This window comes from Mustela erminea, chromosome 10 (genome assembly GCF_009829155.1).
Source record: "Mustela erminea isolate mMusErm1 chromosome 10, mMusErm1.Pri, whole genome shotgun sequence".
In the NCBI taxonomy this organism is placed as follows: domain Eukaryota; kingdom Metazoa; phylum Chordata; class Mammalia; order Carnivora; family Mustelidae; genus Mustela; species Mustela erminea.
Window position 1 is genome coordinate 88,789,389 of NC_045623.1, and position 16,080 is coordinate 88,805,468.

The 16,080-nt window shown below is 41.1% G+C and overlaps 2 protein-coding genes across 8 annotated transcripts in view; one reads left to right on the plus strand and one right to left on the minus strand.

Annotated features, from left to right (window-relative positions):
- Positions 1-16,080, minus strand: part of PHACTR4 (phosphatase and actin regulator 4) — a 106,157-nt gene that overhangs the window by 47,729 nt on the left and 42,348 nt on the right. For 2 of the 7 annotated variants that reach the window (XM_032360670.1, XM_032360673.1), the window contains exon 1: positions 3,767-4,211. The exons of the other annotated variants lie outside the window; for them this stretch is intronic. In XM_032360670.1, the coding sequence (XP_032216561.1) occupies positions 3,767-3,812 (46 nt within the window). In that variant the 5' untranslated portion in view covers positions 3,813-4,211. Of the gene's footprint in view, positions 1-3,766; positions 4,212-16,080 lie in introns of those variants that run through there. 7 annotated transcript variants of the gene reach the window in all.
- Positions 4,222-16,080, plus strand: part of LOC116600591 (proline-rich receptor-like protein kinase PERK10) — a 54,164-nt gene continuing 42,305 nt past the window's right edge. Inside the window, exon 1 of the mRNA XM_032360677.1 lies at positions 4,222-4,337. The gene's annotated coding sequence lies outside the window, so the exon portion shown is untranslated. The remainder of the gene's footprint in view (positions 4,338-16,080) is intronic.

Below are 16,080 nucleotides of genomic sequence, written 5' to 3' on the forward strand. Positions count from 1 at the left end.
TTTATTAAAATTCTTTGGTCTTGGGGATCTGGGTGGCTCAGTCCGTTAAGTGACTGACTCTTGATTTTAGCTCAGGTCATGACCTCAGAGTCGTGAGATTGAGGCCCGTTCGGGGATCTATGCTGGGCACGGAGCCTGCTTGGGATTCTCCTTCTCCTTTCCTCTGCCCCTTCCCTCTCTAAAAAATAAATAACAATAAAATAAAATAAAATTCTTTGGTCTTGTGCTCAATTTAAGGATGTGTGCTAATTACAATTAGCTGGATGTTTTAATGTGATACATGGTAAAGGATATTAATGAAGACAGAAACAGATTTCATGTTGATCAAGAAATACAAAGTATTATTACTTGAAGGTTTTTTTTTTTTTTCTCCCAAAGGACCTTATTTATTTGACACAGAGAGAGAAAGAGAAAGAGAGAAGCAGGCAGGACACTGGGATCATGACCTGAGCCGAATGCAGATGCTTAACTGACTGAGCCACTCAGGTGCCTCTACTTGAAAGTTTTATTTGAGAAAATATAAAGGCTTCTCCTATGGACATATTTCACTTGAGGATGATTATTTTTATACAAACCACTGAGGATAACTTAATTTCTTTGAATGACATTACAGCATAAATTCCTTCTCTGTATTTAAATAATCAATTAGGGGACACCTGGGTGCCCAACCTAGTACCATGAATTTTATTATTAATTAGTTTTTTTTTTTTAAAGATTTTATTTATTTGACAGAGAGAGACATAGTGAGAGAGGGAACACAAGCAGGGGGAGTGGGAGAGGGAGAAGCAGGCTTCCTGCTGAGCAGGGAGCCTGATTCAGGGCTTGATTCCAAGACTCTGGGATCACGACCTGAGCTGAAGGCATGCTTAACGACTGAGCCACCCAGGTGCCCGATTTATTACTTTTTTAAAGTAAATTCTACCCCCAGAATGGGACTTGAACTCACAACCTCAAGACCAAGAGTCTCATGCTCTACCAACTGAGCCAGCCAGGTGCCCCAGTACCATCAGTCTCAAAGCTCAAAACTAACTACTATATTATAGGCCTAGAACTGTAAAAAATGATTTAAATCATTTACTTTGTACATTTATCCTTCCAAAGAATCTGGTAAGACTTTTCACATGCCCATTCCCTGAAATGCTTTTTAAATTTCATAAAGAAACAGTTAAGTTTGGTAAAAGCCTTTTATTAAGATTTTTTAAAATTTACTCAACAGAGAAAGAGACAGTGAGAGAGGGAACAGAAGCAGGGGGAGTGGGAGAGGAAGAAGTAGGCTTCCTATGGAGTAGGGAGCCTGCCTGAGTCGAAGGCAGACGCTTAACACTGAGGCCCCCAGGCGCCCCTGGTAAAGCCTTTAAAGCAGTGATGTAGTCCTCAAAGTTGTCAGTGTTGACCCTTCATGACCTGGCTCTGGTTTGCTCAAATAGAATAAATCCTGAATTATAAGAACTATAATTGGGACATCTGTCTGGCCCAGCCAGTGGAGTGTGAGACTCTTGATCTTGGGGTTGTGTGTTCAAGCCTCAAACTGGGTGGAGAGATTATTCAAAAAGAAAATCTTAAAAAAAAAAAAAAGAAAAGAAAAGAAAAGAAAAGAAAGAAGGGGTGCCTGGGTGGCTCAGTGAGTTAAGCCTCTGCCTTCGGCTCGGGTCGTGATCCCAGGGTCCTGGGATCGAGCCCTGCATTGCGCTCTCTGCTCAGCAGGGAGCCTGCTTCCTCCTCTCTCTATGCCTGCCTCTCTGCCTACTTGTGATCTCTCTATCAAATAAATAAATAAAATCTTAAAAAAAAAAAGAAAAAGAAAGAAAAGAAATATAATAGAATGCAGTCTGTCCACTAAAATAGCTTACAGCCACCTATGAATCATCGAGAAAATAGGAAATAAAACTCAAAAGTTAAATCTAGAGAGAACATAAAAATCTTAAGTACCTGAGTGATTTCTATTTTTCCTTCATGGGTCTCTTCTAAGGACTACTGGTAGAAAAACTGATAAATTTGATGCTCACTTTTTAACAAATAAATATATCAAACTTTACCTACTCAGACGAGTTATTTTATATATCGATATTAGATGGGCATTTTTCCTAAGTTAGTTATAACCTACTAGTAAGTTAAACCTCCTTACCCATTTCTTGCTTTTCAAAGACCCATTCATTTCCATCTCATAGAAATGTCTAGATCCTTATTTATCCTTATTAATCAAGAACGACTGGAGAATTTACTAGCCCAAAAGTAAATTTACCAAATTCAGGAGTGGTTACCTCTGAGAGCACAGAAACAAAGTGTCATCACAAGGGAATGCAGGCATAGAGATAGGGATGAGGTGGGATCTCTCTCTTTTTAATTCCATTTCTTAAGCTGGGGAGGGGCTGCAGAGGTTCCTTTATATTTTTCCCTATGCCTTTTTCTTTTTCTATTTATAAAACATTTCATTAACAATTTTTAAAAAAAATTAAAAATTGGGGTACCTGGGTGGCTCAGTGGGTTAAAGCCTCTGCTTTTGGCTCAGGTCATGATCCCAGGATCCTGGGGAGCCTGGCTCCCCCCCACCCTTCCTGCCTGCCTCTCTGCTGTGATCTCTGTCAAGTAAATAAATAAAATCTTTAAAAAAAAAATTAAAAATTGCTGGTGATCAAGGTAAAGTGAATCAAGTCCTGACTTTGGTTCTAAAAATCTGTCGCTTAATGATTCACTCTGTGATCCACGTGCTTTAGTTAGTTTCTGTAAAACATGAAAAATACTTTGTAGGAATTTCATCTGGCAAGTTCTCACCAGGAAAACACCCTTTTAGAAACTAAATAATATTAAATCACAAGACATTTGGGAATGTTACCTGTGTTCTCACACTTTTAAACTTTTCTTTAAAGTCATCAACATTTTTCATTTCTGAAAAAAAAGAGCAGCCTAGGACTGAACATGTTTTCTGCTGCTTCCTAAATCAAAGAGAAGGTGTAAATCTTTTTTTTTTTTTTTTAAGTGTAATGTCAAGAAAGGATTCCCAGGCTTTCCCTCACTTTGTTTATATGTTCAACCCTTTAACGATTCTACTTAGAGCATTTTTCCCACCTTTGTATCTTCGTCTTTCACAAAACCCCACAGCTGGGAAAACGAGTCTACAGCGACCATGGACTTTGACTTCACTCACAAGCATTGAAACTCTTAAGCTACACTTGGAATTAACCAGCTTGGTCTCTAACTATCTCTGAGACAATAACACTTCAAAGTAAAGCACTGACTTCAGAAATGTTTATACCAAAGAACTGCCTTCTGAAAAATGGAAATACCAGCACAATGGGAAGAGCTGGAGACTTACTTGGAGAATGTATAGCTGAGTCTAAGAAATTATGACAATTCTTGAAAATGGTCCCATTTATAGAAGTCAACAGTTCTAGTTCTAGGCCATACATATTTCAAGTCCTGCAACAAGCTAGTAAAACAATACTGAATTCTAAATATGACTTCTTGCAGTACTTATCTTCTCCAAGAACAAGAATTTAATAGATGGTTTCCTAGCAGTATTGTTAAAAAACAAAACACAAAAAACTCCAAAGGGATCAAGTAAGACAAAACTATGAGCGGTAAATTAATATAACTGAGTGAAAAACAACTTACAAAATTTCATTCATTCTTTACGAAGTTGTAAACGTCCTAAAGTTATAAACAACAAAATCCTCACAACATTCAACTTCCTATAAAGTATTCAATTTCACCTATTCATCTGCCTTGCCTCTGTCAAGATTTTGTTTCCTTGCCTTCTATTACTCACCAACTGCATCTGGATTTACCGGTCTGGAGACGTCAGCTTGCCCCATGATTAAATTGTCTGATGTGTTTCACGACAACAAACTGTCCCGGAGCAAAGAAAACTTTTCTCAAAAGATAAATCCACATCGAGAGGGGACAGGCACTCCTCTCTCAGTGTCACTGCCAGACATCAGGAAACGGCATGAGGTCAGTTAATCTGCTGGAGTTTCTGCTCCCCGTATCCCGGCCTGGACACTTGGGGTTCGTACAAATATGTCTTCACTCGGGCTCTCCGCACACAGGAATGCCTGTCATTCCAGAGCGCACACTGTGAAGAGCTCAAGTGCAGGAAGGGGAGGGGACCTGCCAACTACAGGAGCGGCACAGCCCTAAACAGCCACACCTACTTTTCCTGACCCGGAGCTTGGCGGCAGCTCTCCAGACTCCCCGCCACAGAAGAATGGGAGCCTGCTCCCCGCCACAGAAGAATGGGAGCCTGCTCGGGAGCCTACCGAAGAACTTGCAAACGTGATCATACAGAAAACATCAGGGTTATGCACAGCAGGCTGATGGGCGTAGAATTCAACTCGAAGGTATGTGTACAATACAGGCTTGCCTCAGAAGTATCGACTGTTCTCACATTTCACGGCTTGCTCTAAAATCGTAGTATTTCCTCGCTCTAAGTGGCATACCGAAGGCAGGATTTGATCTATACTTGGGGAATTAATAACATCAGGAAGGATATTTTAGGACTGAACATACCTTTTCTAAAAATAAAAAGAAACAGTTCTGAACATTTTCCTTACTAAAATAGTAAACTTGAAATAAACGTTTGGAAGATATTATACAACATTTCTGTTTCTGCTAAAGCTCAGTAACCACCATGTGATCTTGGGGATTATAAAACTACTGGGAGTAACCCTACATGTTCTTATAATGCAAGGAAATATCAGCTAACCCCATGCAGCAACTGAAGGTCCAGCTTGCATACTGATTTTTCTTTTTTTATAACATAACTAATTTACATGTAGCCCAAACACATAAATATTAAGGACACAGCTTGATGAATTTTTATTTTTAAGTGCCAAAGTCCTTCAACAAATGACAGCTGCTAAAAAACAAGAGGTTTTAGTTTAAATATTCATTTTCCAAACTGAGATCACAGAATAATTTCTAGCATTTGGACTTCCCTTTTGCCTTTTCTTTCTTTTTTTTTTTTTTAAAGATTTTATTTATTTATCAGAGAGAGAGAGGGGAGAGAGCGAGCACAGGCAGACAGAATGGCAGGCGGAGGCAGAGGGAGAAGCAGGCTCCCCGCCGAGCAAGGAGCCCGATGTGGGACTCGATCCCAGGACACTGGGATCATGACCTGAGCCGAAGGCAGCTGCTTAACCAACTGAGCCACCCAGGCGTCCCTCCTTTTGCCTTTTCTTAACACCTTCTCCTTTGCCTCCCATTATCTTATCCTGATTATCTGCTTTTGATGTAGATAAAAAAGAACCCCAAAAAACAAAAAAATTAAAAAACCCAAAGGTAACAAATAAGAAACTGATAATGCCAAGACAGTGGTTAAGAAAAAAATTGCAGAGAAACTTGGGCAATATTTAATTGCTCATACTGGTAGTAGTCAGAAAAACATATAGACCATTAAAAAGTAAAAACATATTGAAAGAATGCTTTAATGTACGAATGCCCAAAGCCTTTAAACTCTGGCACTTACCTATCAGCAGAGCCTGTGTAACTGCAGCTTCTACACTATAAAATGGGGAGGCAAAGTGTGTCAAATGCACTGCCCAGAACCCAGTAGGTGCTCAACAAAGTATTGTAATCGTCGTCACCACCACTGTCTGCATCATCGTGGCCATGACACAGCATATGCTTAAGAGGGTGAGCTTTGGGGGTGCCAAGGGGACTCGGCTGGTTAAATGCCTGCCTTCGGCTTGGGTCATGATCTTGGGGGCCTGCTTCTTCCCCTCCTTCTGCCTGCTGCTCCCCCTGCTTGTGCTCTGTCAAATAATAAATAAAAATCTTAAAAAATAAATGACAAAATTAAAAAAAAAAGGGGAGGAGAGCTCTGAAGGCAACTGAAAATTTAATTCCAGATCTATCACTAGGTGTTAACACTAGGCAAGTACCTTTACCTCTGCGTCTCAGTTTTCTGATTTGTAAAGTGGGGCATAACCATGCTTAGCAGCACAAGGCAGGTGTAAGGACTAAATGACATGAACATAAATAAAGCCCTCTGCAATGTGCCTGGCACATGGAACACTCGCAATTAATGCAAGCACCAAGGATCACAGTTGTAAAAAAAAAAAAAACAAGTCAAGAAAGGAAAGGCCAGGAGCAGCGAACAATGGTAGATGGCAAAAACTCAGCCATTACAAAGAGGTTAGTCAGAAACGGAAGAGGATGACATTTTTGTATCATGCATCCAGAGAGCAAACTGGAAGAAGCAGATTAAGGAGGAAGTCCGAACATAATCAGGGCTGTTGTACAAAACATTAAGCAGATGGAACAGCGCGTACTCACACACACGCACAAACCGGAAACGGCAGCATTCAGTTTATGCTGGCAGCACCATACAAGACTACAACAATAGATTTATGGATCCTGGTATAGCTCCAGTTACCACCTGCTAAATTTAATGCCTAGCTCGGCTTGGCTCATTATTTACTCTAGAGCACTGTGAAGGTGGCAATAAAACTTAAAAGAATGAAAGCATTCTGAGCTTTTACTGCATTAACTGCCTTGCTCAGAGCCAGGACTGAAACCCAAGTCTCCCAATGCTAACCCCAGGACTCACTTTGGCGCTTGTGTAAATGGTCAAGGAAATACCTATTTCCTAAAGATATATTCATTTTCCAAGGAAGCCCATTCTCTACAACACAAATTTCTCTGATCCTTCTGCTGCCTATGCACCAAGCTGATACACAATCCCTACTCTGCCTGTTTCAGTTTCATTCCAACAATCAATATTTACTTGGTGCTAACTGGTAAGCAGGCAAGCTAAAAGAGAGAGAGAGAGAAAGGAAGATACTGACTGGTCCACTGATGACTTTAAAATTTAACAATTGGGGTGCTTGGGTGGCTCGGGGGGTGAAGCAGTTAAGCGTCTGCTGTTGGCTTGGGTCATGATTCCAGGGCTGTGGGATCAAGCTCCACATCGGGCTCCCTGTTTCTCCCTCTTCCTCTGCTGCTCTGCCTGCTTGTGCTCTCTCTCTCTCAAATAAATAAAATCTTGAAAAAAACCCCATAAAATTTAAAAATCAAAGCCTTGAGTTCATTCTAGTTTTCCATGTAATATATGTTAGAAACGCAAAGGACGGGGCACTTGGTTCAGCGGCTGGTTCTTGATCTCAGCTCAGGTCTCAATCTCCGGGCTGTGAGTTTGGAGCCTACTTTAAAAAAAAAAAAAAAAAAAAAAAAAATGCAGGGGTGCCTGAGTGGCTCAGTGGGTTAAAGCCTCTGCCTTCAGCTCAGGTCATGATCCCAGAGTCTGGGGACCGAGCCCCGCATCGGGCTCTCTGCTTGGCAGGGAGCCTGCTTCCCTCTCTCTCTCTCTCTGTCCGCCTCTCTGCCTACTGGTGATCTCTGTCAAGTAAATAAATAAAATCTTTTTAAAAAAATGCAAAGGGCAATCTCATTTTAACTTTATAGGAAGTAGACAACTATTTCTTAATTGTCACCTATAAAAAATACTTTCTTTTTAGAGTACATTTCCTCCACAGCTTACTGCCTCAAGGAGGGGAAAGTGATATTAAAATTTGTGAATCTCTTCCTATTATATTTATGGAAAGAGCAAAAGGCCTTATAAAAATAAAGTTTAATAGGCAAAGACAGCACTTGAAGCCCTCTAACCAGAGCTTCATTTTTTTTTTTTTTTTAAAAGAATTGCTTCTAGGGCGCCTGGGTGGTTCAGTGGGTTAAGCCTTTGCCTTCGGCTGTGGTCGTGATCCCAGGGTCCTGGGATCGAGTCCTGCATCGGGCTCTCTGCTTGGAGGGGAGCCTGCTTCCTCCTCTCTCTCTCTCTCTGCCTACTTGTAATCTCTCTCTGTCAAATAAATAAATAAAATCTTAAAAAAAAATAAGGAATGCTTCTAAACACTGCAAGTAACCTATAAAGAGCAAGGCATTCAAAACTCTTAGAGACGTTTAGGGGTTCCTGGGTATCTCAGTGGGTTAAGCCTCTGCCTTCAGCTCAGGTCATGATCTCAGGGTCCTGGGATCGAGCCCTGCATCCAGCTCTCTGCTCAGCGGGGAGCCTGCTTTCCCCTCTCTCTCTGCCTACCTCTCTGTCCACTTGTGATCTCTCTGTCAAATAAATAAACAGAACCTAAAAAAAACAAACTAAAACACAGAACTCTTAGAGACATTTATAACTCCAAAGCCTTTGTTGGCAAGCAGGTCATATCACACACTAACATGCCACTATGACTTATATTTCAATAAGCAGTTTATAAGATCAACCCCAGGGGCATAATGCTTTCATTTAAATATACTTCTATGTTGAAGTACCAGTATAAGTTGGATTACTTAGTAGAATAAACTCTTAGTGATTTTAATCACATCTCCCTCAGTTTATCTTGGTGTACTACTTTCTCCCAGCCTGAGATGTCTCAAGGAGTTGAGCTCTTATGAAAGGCTGGGAAGAAAGTCACTTCCCTTTAGGAAAGATGACCAACAGAAAGTACTGATAGGTCACACAGATACATACTGAAGAAAAGGTCTGATTTTCAACTTCTGGATCTATAACTGGGGGAGGGTGCAGCTTCTTATTCTTTACCCCATGATGTAACTCTAACCTAGTCTGGCTGGCTCTGGATAGTTACAGGAGATAACATCCGACAATAACCTGTTTCTCAAACTCCATGTGGAAATTAGAAAGCCATGTCAGGCAGTTGTAAAAACTTTTCAAGGCCTCATCTATTTGCACAAATCCTTCACTTGGCCTGGATTCTATGGAGCTTCTACTTATCCTTTAAAAACTGGCTCAAACGTTGCTTCCACTCTAATGAGTCTCTCGTCATTCAAGCAGAATTCCAATAAAGGTTTGCTGATCATTGATTATGTCCCCAGCAATGGGTTGGTGCTAAAAACAAGTTTTAGCCCTTAAGGTGTTGACAGCTCAAGTAAATAGGATCTATAATAATCAGTACTTAGGAACTATGCAAACAGACTGGTAGGGGTGGGAGTGTCCAGCTTTGCCCTGAGAGATCAAAGAAAATATCTCAAAAGAAGTTAGAGCTAAGATCAAAGAGAGTCAGTCACAGAAGAGATGACAGAGGTGAGAAAAAGATACAAGCATTAAGACATAAGATTGGAGAGGTAAAGAGCTGATTATGACTGATTGTGACGGACATATCACCTTAAATTGCAATGATCTTCTGACCTCTCTTACAGGCTAGAAACTTCTCTTGGGCAGGGACAGTGACGTATTTATCTTTAAACCCTCAATGCTTCACACAACCCAGGGCATAGTGGACATGCAACCAATATTTAGTAACCTTGGACAAAGGGAAGAAACAACATTCTTCAATTCTAAGCTTTGCTCAAAATATCTAGTGAGAAAAGGCAATTAAGGGGGAAAGTGCTATAGATGGAGGCTGGAAGAAATCGTTCCAAACAACTCAGAGAACTGCTGTGAAATTCTTGCTTTTGCGGGGGCGGGAGGGGAATGGCATGTTGGGTTTTGAGAATGTATGATGGTTTTTGAGAACGTAGGCTTTGCAAGTAGTAACTTTTTTCAAAGGAGACAAATCTGTCAGGTAAATGTTTATATAAAACCCCACATAATCACTACTATTAGGCTCAAGTTCCTCAGCAGAAAGCAACAGGCTGAAAGCGACAGAAACTGTTAAGTCAAGACAGAGCCCCTGGTATCACTGGATACTCATCTTATTTACCCCCAGATGACACCAGTTTCTTTCTGTAGCTGCTTCACTGGATGCAAAAGTAAACACACCTCCTTCCTATTCTGCATCCAATAGGGTAATTCTTGCTGCCTGACTACCCTGACTTCCAGAAGGCAAGGTGGCTTACCAATGAAAGAGAGCAGAGGGGCGCGTGGGTGGCTCAGTGGGTTAGAGCCTCTGCCCTCAGCTCAGGTCATGATCCCAGGGTTCTGGAATCAAGCCCCCTCATCAGGCTCTCTACTCAGCCGGGAACCTACTTCCCTTCCTCTCTCTCTGCCTGCCTTTCTGCCTACTTGTGATCTCTGTCTTTCAAATAAATAAAATCTTAAAAAAAAAATTCTATAGAAAGAGAGCAGAGGCTCTGGAGTCACAAGTAACTGTAAAATTTCAGCTTTCCCATTTACTGATTAGGCAACTCTGAACAAGTTACTTAACTTACATGAGCCTCAGTTTCCACATCTGCAAGATGGACAGAATTTCAAAGACGTTGTGAGGATTAAAAAAGAGAATTTCTAAAAAGAGTCGGATGAGTGAAGCTGCCTAAAATATTTGGCCCCCTCTCACCCCACTTAGATTCTTTATGAAATGATTCCCCCCACCCAGTGCTTAAATACAAACACCATAGTTCTTCAGGAAAAACTCAGGAGGTTCTGATAGGCTTTTCTGTCACAGGCCTCCAGTAACGCGCATGTCTGAGAGCCTACAATGCGCTGGCCTGTGTTTATGGGAGAAAGAATGGGAGACCTCAGGCTAGAACCCTGGTGCTACACAGATTCTGCCTTTTCGCTTTCTCTTCAAGTTTTTGTTTTGAAGACAGTAAGTTCTTCTTCTTTTTTTTTTTTTTTTTTAGGATTTTATTTATTTATTAGCTAGAGAGAGAGTACTCGAGAGTACAAGTAGGGGGAGCAGCAGGCAGAGGGAGAAGCAGGTTCCCTGCTGAGCATGAAGACCGATACCAGAATCAATCCCAGGACCCTGGGATCATGACTTGAGCCAAAGGCAGCCACTCAACTGAGCCACCCAGGCATCCCAAGATGGTAAGTTCTTAAGGATGCCCTAGGGGTCAGGAGATGCTTCTAGAACTGGGGAAAGAGTGGTAAGAAATGTATTAAACAGGAAAGTTTCAGTTAATAAAGATAAAAGGTTTTTTTCACAGTTGGGTTAAGGATTTGCAGAGTCAGAATGCAGTAGAGGCAGTGGGAAAGATAGGCCCGGACAGAAGTGAGAATTAGCTGAATGGAGATGAGAAGATGTCGGGGAAAAGAAACAGACCAAAAGATTCACAGGCTGTGAGGCTGAGGGAGGTGGGAAGAGGCTATAAGTGACACCGATGGAACTTTCAACCCGTCATATGACATCAAATTATTGCCAAGCTCCCCTGTGCTTCTGAAATTCGACAGCAGAGTCAAACCATTGACTTAACCAATTCAATGTTATGTTTCAAGTAATGCCTCGAAGATGTGGTTTAATATGGAAGAGAGCAGTGGCCATGGTGCACTTTATTATAACGAATCTAGCTCAGTGTTTGCCATACAATGCAAAATAGCTATTTAATGAATTGGATTATTATTGGGAAACCAGAAGTCTTTTTTTTTTTTTTTTTAAGATTTTATTTATTTATTTATTTGTCAGAGAGAGAGAGAGTGAGAGCGAGCACAGGCAGACAGAGTGGAAGGCAGAGGCAGAGGGAGAAGCAGGCTCCATGAGGAGCAAGGAGCCCGATGCGGGACTCGATCCCAGGACGCCGGGATCATGACCTGAGCCGAAGGCAGCTGCTTAACCAACTGAGCCACCCAGGCGTCCCACCAGAAGTCTTATTTATTCATTCCACAAATATTTCCAGAGCACCTCTGAAGTATCAGGATATTATTCCAGGTGTTGGGGACACCGTAGTGAATACAGTGGCAAAAAAACAAAACCCATGCCTTCTTTCTAAGATGTCAGATGGTAATAAAAATGATAGAGAAAAACTACTCAGGAAAGGGCAACAAGTGGGCTAACTGTTGTGCTGCACGACAAACTGTGTGAGAAGGGCCTCACTGGGCAGATGACATGAAAATAAAGACCTGAAGTAAATAAATTCCCCAATTAACTTCCTCTGTCATCTTCCTTGCTTAGGCAGACCTCATTTTATTGTGCTTCGCAGATCCTGCATTTTTTACAAACTGACGGTGTGTGACAACCCTGTGTCAAGCCAGTCTATTGGCACTATTTTTCCAACAGAATTTGGTCACTTTGGGTCTCTGTGTCACATTTGGTAATTCTTGCAATATTTCAAACTTTACATTATTGTAATATGTTATAGTGATCTGTCATCAGTGATCTTTGACGTTAATATTGTGACTGTTTTGGGGCACCACGAGGCCCCCATGAGACTGTGAACTTAATCATACATGTTGTGTGGATTCTGACCTCTCCACCCACCAGTTGGCTATTCCCCCATCTCTCTCCCTCTCCTCAGGACTCCCTAGCCCCTGAGACAGAACATTATTGAAATTAGGCCCATCAATAACCCTACAATGGCCTTCAAGTGTTCAAGGGAAAGGAAGAGTCACAGGTCTCACACTTTAAATCAAAAGCTAGAAATGATTAAGCTTAGTGAAGGAGGCGTGTGGAAGACCAAGATGGCCAGAAGCTACACCTCTTGTACCAGAGTTAGCCAAGTTGTAAATCCAAAGGGAAGTTCTTGGAGGAAATTAAAAGTGCTACTCCAGTGAACACATGAGTGATTAGAAAGCAAGATAGCCTTATTGCTGATAAGGAGAAAGTCCAAGTGGTTTAGATAGAAGATCAAACCAGCCACAAATTCACTTAAGCCAAAGCCTAATCCAGAGAAAGTCTCTAGCTCTCTTCAATTCTGTGAGGGCTGAGAAAGGTGAGGAAAGCTGCAGAAGAAAAGTCTGAAGCTAGAAAAGGTTGGTTCATGAGGTTTAAGGAAAGAAGCCATCTCCATGACATAAAAATGCAAGGAGAAGCAGCAAATGGTGTTGTGGAAGCTGCAAGTTCTCCAGAAGATCTTGCTAGGACAGCTAACGAAGGTGACTACACTAAACAGATTTTCAATGTCAATGAAAACAGCCTTAAATTGGAAGATGATGCCATCTAGGACTTTCACAGTTGGAGAGGAAAAATCAATGCCTGGCTTCAAAGCTTTAAAGGATAGGCTGACTCTTGTCAAGGGCTAATGGAGCTGGTGACTTTAAGTAGAAGCCAGTTCTCAATGACCAGTCTAAGAATCCTAGGGCCTTTAAGAACTATGCTAACTCTACTCTGCCTGTCCTCTACAAAGGGAACAACAGAGCTTGGATGACATTACATCTGTTTACCACATGGTTTACAAATTATCTTAAGCCTAACCTTGAGAACTGCTACCTGGAAAGAAAATTCCTTTGAAAATATTACTGCTCATTGACAATGTACGTGGTCACCCAAGGGCTCAGATGTAGATGTACAGTGAGATTAACTTTGTTTCCTACACGGCATCCATTGTGAAGCCCGTGGATCAAGGAGTAATTTTAACCTTCAAGCCTTATTATTTAAGAAATGTATTTTGTATAGCTGTAGCTGTGATAGACAGTGATTCCTCTGATGGATCTGGGCAAAGTAAAATGAAAGTCTACAGGAAAGGATTCACCAATCTACATGCCATTAAGAACGCTTACTTAAAAAAAAAAAAAACCAACCCCACTCGTGATTCATGGGAAGGGTTTGTTCAAGTAACAACACTAATGGGACTCTGGAAGAAGTTGATTCCTACCCTCCTGGATAATTTTGAAAGGTTTAAGACTCCAGTGGAGGAAGTAACTGCAGATGTGGTGTTAAAAGAAGGAGAACTAGAGTCAGTAATGGAGCCTGAAGATGGGACTAAATTGCTGCCATCTAATGATCAAACTTGAACAGATGAGGAGGTGCTTCTTAGTGATGAGCAAAGAATGTGGTGTTTTGGTTTTTTTTTTTCCTAAAGATTTTATTTATTTATTTCACAGACAGAGATTACAAGTAGGCAGAGAGAGAGAGGGAAGCAGGCTCCCTGCCAAGCAGGAAGCCTGTCATGGGGCTTGATCCCAGGACTCTGAGATCATGACCTGAGCCGAAGGCAGAGGCTCAACCTACTGAGCCACCAAGGCGCTCCAAGAATGTGGTTTCTTGAGATGGAATCTGTTCCTGGTGAAGACTGCTTAACCAACTAAGCCACCAGGTGCCCCTAAAGTCTTTTTATTTTTTTTCCAGTAACAAAATATTTTTTTAAATATTTATCTGAGAAAGAGAGAGAGAGAGAGCGAGAGCATGCGAGAGAGTGGGGGGAGAGGGAGAGAATCTTTAAGCAGACTCCCCGCAGATTGCAGAGCCCCACAGAGGGCTCAATCTCATGACCCAGGAGATCATGACCTGAGCAGAAACCAAGAATCAGATGCTTACTAAACCGCCCTGTTGCCCTAGCAACAAAGTGTTTTTAAGATAAGATGTGGTATGCCTGGGTGGATGAGTTAGTGAGGCCTCTGCCTTGGGCTCAGGTCATGATCCCAGCATCCTGGGATCAAGTCCCACATCAGGCTATCTGCTGGCAGGGAGCCTGCTTCTCCCTCTGCCTGCAGCTGTCCCTGCTTTTGTTCTCTTTCTCTCTTTTCTGTCAAAAAAACCTTTAAAGAAAAAAAATTTTTTAAGTGTATACATTAGTTTTTTAGGGGCACCTGGGTGGCTCAGTGGGTTGAGCCTCTGCCTTTGGCTCAGGTGATGATCTCAGGGTCCTGGGATCGAGCCCTGCATCGGGTTCTCTGCTCGGTGGGGAGCCTGCTTCTCCCTCTCTCTCTGCCTGCTTCTCTGCCTACTTGTGATCTGTCTGTCAAATAAATAAATAAAATCTTTTTAAAAAAATAAAATAAAATGTATACATTGGTTTTTTAGACATAATGCTACTGTGCACTTAATAACAGACTGCAGTATAGTGTGAACGTACCTTTTACGTGCACTAGGAAGCAAAAATATTCATTTGGCTCACTTTATTGTGATAGCTGCTTTACTGCAGTGGTGTGGAACTCAACCCACATTATCTCTGAGGTATACCTATACTATAGTTCCTTCAGTTCTAACAGAAGCAAAATAAAAGATGACACTTCCAAAGGTACTACAAATAAATATTGATTACACTACAGAATATTTTATAATTACAATAGAGTATATTACAATAGGGTATATTTTAATGACTGGTCACTGAAGTAATGGTTGTCAAAGGTGCTGTTCAGTTCTCAAATACCTAAAGAGGCACTGCCTCATACTATGGTCACTAGCTCCACATGATAATTTAAATTTATTAATATTTAATGTACTTATATTAGACACAATTCAGTTCCTCAGTTATACTAGCCAAATTTCAGATGCCCAATAACCACAGATGGCCATTACACTGGATAGCGCAGATTCAGAACACTTCCCTCACCGCAGAACATTCTCTTGGACATGCTGAACCTAAAGGGTTTTTAAAGCCCACTAGGAAGCCTAGTTATCTCAAAAAGTCTTCTGTATCTTTACATGATTTTATAAATCTCGGTCTGACAGAATCTGTCAGTATGGTGTCTGTCTTCCACAGCACCAACCACTAAGCACCACCTACTAAACGTACTATGTGTGGAGGAAACCCAACAGTTAATAAAAAATGTTTCTTTTTATACAGCACTAACTAGTGAGCTATGAATACTCTTTCTTTAGCAACTGAATTACTACTTTTTGTAGTAATAACTCAGTTAGTCTTTGAGTATTAACAAAAGTTCAAAGCCTAAGGAAAAATGGTTTGTTTGTTTTTTTAAAGATTTACTGAGAATTACATGTGTTTGTTATCGATTGGAAGTTAATACACCTCCATCTTACTGGCTTCCATTTACTATTCTTTCTACTCCAAATAGAACTTTTTCATGGGCTGAAAGTAGATTTTAGGAGTTACAGTGAAAGTGATGATGAGTTTGAAAGAAAAAGGTACTTTATAAAATATGATATTCATAAAAACGAAGTCCCAGCAGCCTCTATTAAGGAACCAGAAGTTATCAGTGATGTGTGAAACTGAAGAGTCAGAAGTCAAAGAGCTGCCCATCCCCGGGTTTGGAAACAAACCCAGTGTTCCCCAGTGAACTGGCATTCAGTGCTGGTGACTCAGAGAGATGACTCTTAGCCACCGCCGCTTCTCTCCTTCCGTCTCTGTTTCATAACTCTTTCTAACTCATCTCGCCCTCAATCTCACTTCAAGAGAGAAAGAAATCTAAACATGACCAAGGAATATTCTGAGCCACATACTCAGTAAGAAGACCAAAAATGTCGGATAAAGCTATCATATTTGTAAAAGTTATTCAGGAATGTCTAACAAGGAATCCCCTTAAACATTCTTTTTTAAAAAAGAAGAATAAAGCAGGAGAATAAAGCCTTCATCATCTAC